Source organism: Nicotiana tabacum, chromosome 17, assembly GCF_000715075.1.
Source record: "Nicotiana tabacum cultivar K326 chromosome 17, ASM71507v2, whole genome shotgun sequence".
Classification (NCBI taxonomy): domain Eukaryota; kingdom Viridiplantae; phylum Streptophyta; class Magnoliopsida; order Solanales; family Solanaceae; genus Nicotiana; species Nicotiana tabacum.
Window position 1 is genome coordinate 44,382,748 of NC_134096.1, and position 6,654 is coordinate 44,389,401.

Genomic DNA, 6,654 nt, shown 5'->3' on the forward strand with positions numbered 1-6,654 from the left:
GTTTGGGGGGTTCCTTCAGGTTATTCATTATTGTGGATCGTGTAAATATTTTTATTTACTCTGTAAATTCTCTTTTATACTATTCAATTAAGGAAAATTATGATTTCATAATACTAAAATGAGTAATTAAATTGGTAAATCGTTGTTGGCTTTCCTGAGGCGACGTTAGGCGCCATCACGACCTATAATTGATTTTGGGTCGTGACATCTGTCAAGTACTATCAATAGTTACAAATTCTACGAAAGCAGAGACCGTAAAAACTATCTTGCCAAAATTATACTTGTGGCCTCAAATGAAAAAGATTCAACTGACAAGAAATATAAAGTAAGAACAGATCCCGTATTCAGTAACTTCTTGCTTCGTGTCAGAAACGAAGAAGCGCATCTAATAAAGATGATTTGGTTCTTGCAGAACACTTGGTTATCAATCCTAATTGTAATAGTAGTGCATTTAATAAGAAAAATATTTCTATCAATAGATTAAAACGAAATTTGTGCAAATTGCATGATAGAAATTAAAAAGCTATCTCAGCTAGCAGAAATGAATATGTTGATTAACTAAACAAATGGTTAATTGCGAAGTTTTATGGTAAAAATAAGATATTTTTTACTTTTTGACTATGCAGAATTTGATCCCTACAATTACTATTAAGAAGAATACTTAAATACTTTAATACCAAATGGCCTTCTACCACACAGGTTTGTTGTCAAGTGTATTATTTCTTATGTATGTCGGTGTCACCGTATATGTTATAGACTAATAGCCTGTTTGGCCAAGCTTCTCAAGAGGCCAGAAGTATTTTTTTTGTCAAAAGCACTTTTGTTTCCTAACTTGAGGTGTTTGGCCAAGCTTTTTTGGGGAAAAAAGTACTTTTGGGTAGAAGGAGAAGAAGTTTCTGAGAAGCAGAAAAAAGTAGCTTCTTTCCAAAAATAGAAGCAGAAGCAGTTTTGACTTTTCTTCTTAACAAGAATACCCTTAACAAAATATAGTATATACCAAAATAGCCGTTAAACCTAATACTTAGGATATTAATGTATACATATTTCTTATTATTTTTAGGATAACTTTCTAATATATAGTGACTTTAGGGGTGAATGCTTTTATATTTAACTTATATTAAAAGAATTAAGTACTTTTAAATTTTATTTTCATATTTTACTTAAATAAAATGAAAAGATTTAATTATTGCATGTAATAACAAATTTTTGAGATTATTTATTTACTTTAATATTAATTATTAAATAAATATATTCATGTCCTTATTCGTAATTTGATACTTAAAAGCACTTTCTGAAAAGCTTGGCCAAACACAAATTATTGCTCAAAAGTATTTTTGAGAGTGATTAGCCAAATACAAAATGCTTTTGTCCAAAAGTTCTTTTTTCAAAAGCACTTCTCAAAATAAGCTGATTTCTCCGGCTTGGCCAAACAGGCTATAAGTTAACATTGATCTTCCATTGCATATATATATATTGATTTTGAAGAAAACTATGCACGTCATGCTACTGAAAAATATAGATCCGTTGAATAGCTTATGTAATAGCACATAGATGGTATATAGAAGTTTTGACAATAACGTCATACATGCAAAAATTATGATACCGGTCAATGTACTTCTAAGTATATTTTTATCCCCGAATTCAACTTTCGTCTTCCGAAACTAAAGAATATCTTTTTAAATTTTTGTGAAAATACTTTTCGGTATGTTTATGTTTTGCAATTGTAATAAATAAAGCACAAGGACAAACATCCTAAATATTGGACTATATTTATCGCAATATATTTTCTTGTACGAATAACTATATGTTGCACTTTCAAGAGGAGTATCAATATCGACAACAAGAGTTCTGGTTATGGCAGAGCAACCAAAGCATTGGCAGGAAACATACACAAAAAAAATCATCTACAAAGAAGTGTTCGGTAAGATACTATCAAATTAAATACTTTTAAATTATAATACGTAATTATCTAACTAACATGTTGATCATTTGTGTAAGTTCTGATGATGTCCTTATATTTTTAATTCACGTATTATGCTAATGTAATAATATTTTTCGACTTTTAGATGATTTAAATGGTCAAACCATCACGTGTCATTATTAACGTGCAACACACGTTCATCATATTTGTCAATACGATATACCTAATAATAAAATTATTATCTATATTATTATAAAAGTATGAATAAAATGTTGGATTACAAAAATAACCTTTTAATATTAAGCATAATAACTCACAATAAAAGGACATAATCGGAATTCTAGACATTAGCCTTGTAATCCTATTAGTTTTAGGACATAATACTGCACGTTAGGAATTCTAATAGTATAAATATTTTCGGGCATTAGATATATAATAAAATACTACCTTACTTATGTTGTCCAGATATTATCCGCCAAATAAGCATTTGCAATCACTGTAATTATCGTAATAAATAGGTTTCGCAAACATATACTTTCTTACTGCTTTTTTCAAGTTTGGGAAGTTTATTCCCGCCCTTGGCCAAAGTCACATTTTTTTCACAAACAATTCAGCAAATACAAAAGAATCAAATAAGTATCAAATCAAAATAAGAATTATTCTAATTCAACTTTCAGCTTGGCACCAAACGTTTTCCTTACTTATTCTCTATTGTGTTTCTTTTTCCTTTTTTGCTTGATAAAGTATGTTTTGCATAAAGTCCCTGAATTTCTTATACTCTTTTCTTTCTTAGTTTATCTTTTACTTTTATTGTCATGCAATGATTAATCTCTATGATGCGTTATTCATATAAATCTCAAGTTATAGTTAGTTTCAAATCGACGGGTCTTATCTGGTGGGCTTTGGAAATTGAAAAGCAAGTTGCAGGCGTGGAACAATTTTGAGAAAAAGACTCAATAGAAAATTGGTTAAAATTTAAATTATTCTTAAAAATGAGATATCTATATCTATCTATATCTATATCTATATTATTATAAAAGTATGAATAGAATGTTGGATTACAAAATAACCTTTTAATATTAAGCAAAATAACTCACAATAAAAGGACATAATCAAATATTCCCAAAATATTAACCGACTTTTTTGCAATGATTCACACAACTGACTTGATATTGGGTAAATTTGGTATTATTAGGACTTTTGATATCAGCTAAAATTTGATTTCTATGAATATTCTTCCGTTTTTATAGGAATCTAAATTTGAAAAGGATCGAATTATGTGGTCATAGAGTCTGAGTATGAATGTGTTACGTTCTTTATATAACTTTTTCTTAGGATATTTGCAAAAACAATTGCAGGTATGAATTTTAGCCAAGCGAAGAATATTTAATGCATAAATTCTTCTAAATTTTCTTTTACTTTCCTTTAGAGTAACTTCTATAGAGATTTATTTAATACTTTGGTTAGCCAATTAATTAATTTCATCTGATAAAGTATTATTTGCTAATACAGTAACAACAACAATAACAAACCCAGTTTGATCCCATAAATAGGGTATGGGGAGGGTAGTGTGTACGCAGACCTTACCCCTACCTCAAAGAGATAGAGAGGTTGTTTCCGATAGACCCTCGGCTCAAGAAACAATGAAAATAAAGCGCCAAGTAGCAAAGAATGTTAGCAACAATGTAACATAGTAACGTGTGCGAATGCCGCAACATGCGTAATAAAGAACCGTAAATAGAAAATTACAAAAATAATCCTAGTACTGTTGAATGGCCTAGGAGGAACACACTACTATCTGTCAACCTATAACCCTAATCCTCGACCTCCACACCTTCCTATCGTGAGTCATATCTTCGGTAAGCTGAAGCAATGAGATGTCTTTCCTAATTACCTCTCCCCAATACTTCTTAGGCCTACCCCTTCTTTTCCTCAGACCCGCCATGGACAACCTTTAACACCTCCTCATCGGAGCATCCATGTCTCTCCTCCTCACATGCCCGAACCACCTCACTCTTGATTCCCACAACTTGTCCTTCATAGATGCCACACCTACCTTGTTCCTAATAACTTCATTCCTAATCCTGTCTTTCCTAGTATGCCCGCATATCCATATCAACATCCTCATTTCAGCTGCTTTCATCTTTTGGACATGGGACTTCTTGACGGGCCAACACTGAGCTCCATACAACATAGTCGGTTTAACCATCACTCTATAAAACTTTCCCTTAAGTCCAGGTGGCACATTCTTATCACATAAAACCCCCGATGCGAGCCTCCATCTCATCCACCCCACTCCAATACGATGAGTAATATCCTCGTCAATCTCATCGTTTCCTTGAATAATATACCCCAAGATATCTGAAACTGCCTCTTCTAGGGATGACCTGAGTACCAATCCTCACTTCCCCTTCTTCTTCATGCATCACCTCACTGAACTTGCACTCCAAGTACTCAGTTTTCGGCCTACTCAACTTGAAACCTTTAGACTCCAGCGTTTGTCTCCAAACTTCCAATTTAGCATTAATTACGCCTCGCGTCTCGTCAATCAGTACTATCTCATCAGCATACACCATGGCACCTCCCCTTGTATGTTATGCGTCAGCATATCTAACGCTAAAGAAAATAAAACAGGCTAAGAGTCGATCCCTAATGTAACCCCATCTCCACTGGAAAATTATCCGAGTCTCCTCCCGTAGTCTTCACCTGAGTCTTCGCTCCCTCGTACATATCCTTAATCGCCCTAATGTACGCCACTGGAACACCACTAGCCTCCAAACATCACTATAGGACCTCTCGCGGGACTTTATCATATGCCTTCTCTAGGTCGATGAATACCAAATGCAAGTCTTTCTTCCTCTCCCTATACTGCTCCACCAATCTCCTCACAAGGTGAATGGCTTATGTCGTCGACCGTCCCGACATAAATTTGAATTGGTTCTCGGAAATAGTAACACTATGTCGCACCCTCATCTCCACCACCTTCTCCCATACTTTTATAGTATGACTCAGTATCTTGATACCCCTATAGTTGTTACAATCCTGGATATCACCTTTGTTTTTATACAATGGAATCATCAAACTTTGCCGCCAATCTTCAGGCATTTTGTTCGTCCTAAAAATGACATTAAACAGACCAGTAAGCCACTCCAAGCCTGCCCGACCCACTACCTTTTAAAATTCCACTGGGATCTCATCTGGCCCAGTTGCCTTACCCCTGCTCATCTTCCGCATCACCCCTTCCACCCCTACACTCCCGATACACCTACAAAACCCAAAATCCCTCTGACTTCCTGAATCCTCCAACTCCCCTAGCACGATGTTTTTGTCCCCTCCCTCGTTCAAGAGCCTATGAAAGTACTCCTGCCATTTATGCCTGATATACGCCTCTTCAACCAGAACCTTACCATATTCGTCCTTGATGCACCGTACTTGGTACAGGTCCCGAGCCTTCCTCTCCCTAATCTTGGCTAACTTGAACAACTTTTTGTTGCCTCATTTTCCCCCAAGATCCTCGTACAATCGCTCGAAAGCTGCAGTCTTAGCCGTCGTGACTGCCAATTTTTCCTCTTTCCTTGCTTTCTTGTAACACTCCCTACACGTCTTCTTCTCCTCCTCGTTTGTGCACTCCACTAACTTCAGATATGCTTCTTTCTTAGCTTCCACATTTCCTTGGACCTCCACATTCCATCACCAGAATCCTTTGTGGCCTCCCAAATAACCCTTCGTTACCCCTAGCACCTCTCTAGCAGCCTCTCTAATGCAGTTCGCTGTCGTGGTCCACATGTTACTCGCGTCCCCGCTACACCTCCATGCCCCCATTGCCAACAACTTCTCCCCAACTCCTCAACATTAACCTTAGTCAATGATCCCCACTTAATATTCGACTGGCCATATCCCACTCTCTTCTTCCTTGTTCTCCTGACCTCCAAGTCCATTACCAAGAGCCTATGTTGCGTCAACAGACACTCACTTGGTATAACCTTGCAATCAGTGCAAAGGCCCCTATCACTCCTCCTAAGGAGAAGATAGTCAATCTGAGTCCTAGCTACCTTACTTCGGAAGGTGACCAAGTGATCCTCCCTCTTCTTTAAATACGCATTAGCTAGCACCAAGTCAAAAGCTTTAGCAAAATCCAACAGAGAAGTATCACCGTCGTTCCTAACTCTAAATCCAAGCCTGCGATGCACGTCGTCATAACTCGTAGCAGTCATCCCAATATGTCCATTAAAGTCACCCCCTATGACGAGCTTCTAGGTGTGTGGAATACCACACACAACCTCGTCCAAATCGTCTCAAAAGAGCCTTTTGACTTACTCACCCAGGCCCACCTGAGACGCGTAAGTGCTGATCACATTAAAAGTGACCCCACCAACCACTAAATTAATAGTCATTAACCTATCATTCACCCTCCTAACATCCACTACCATCTCCCGGATATCCCTATCAACTAAAATACCTACCACATTCTTGCCCGTAGCCCCTCCTGAATGCCAAAGCTTAAACCCGTTAACATCCCGAGCCCTCGTACCCTTCCATCTAGTCTCCTCGACACATGCTATATTAATCTACCTCTTATGAAGAATCCTCCTTAAATCTATAGACTTACATGTTAGTGTCCCTATGTTCCAAGACCCCATTCTCAGCCTATTAGAACCCTTACCCCCTTGCCACCCTTGCCGCCCACCCCCTGGCCCACCCAAGAATATGACCCTACTCTATCATTATTCTGA

At 36.9% G+C, this 6,654-nt stretch overlaps 1 protein-coding gene across 1 annotated transcript; it reads right to left on the reverse strand.

The window, feature by feature from the left end:
- Positions 1 to 5,416: 5,416 nt before the first annotated feature.
- On the reverse strand, positions 5,417 to 6,135 carry LOC142171810 (uncharacterized). The gene is made up of 2 exons (XM_075235514.1): positions 5,713 to 6,135; positions 5,417 to 5,599 (listed from the first exon to the last, which is right to left on the reverse strand). Exons 1-2 carry the CDS (start codon positions 6,133 to 6,135, stop codon positions 5,417 to 5,419), a joined length of 606 nt encoding a protein of 201 aa, XP_075091615.1.
- Between the last annotated feature and the right edge of the window lie 519 nt (positions 6,136 to 6,654).

Excerpts from the sequence above, each read along its gene's own strand:
- LOC142171810 (XM_075235514.1), bottom strand. The coding sequence starts at position 6,135 with ATGACTGCTACGAGTTATGACGACGTGCATCGCAGGCTTGGATTTAGA. Across the intron at positions 5,600-5,712 it reads GAGGTGTAGCGGGGACGCGA|GTCCAAGGAAATGTGGAAGC; the intron begins GTAACATGTGGA and ends TGGAATGTGGAG.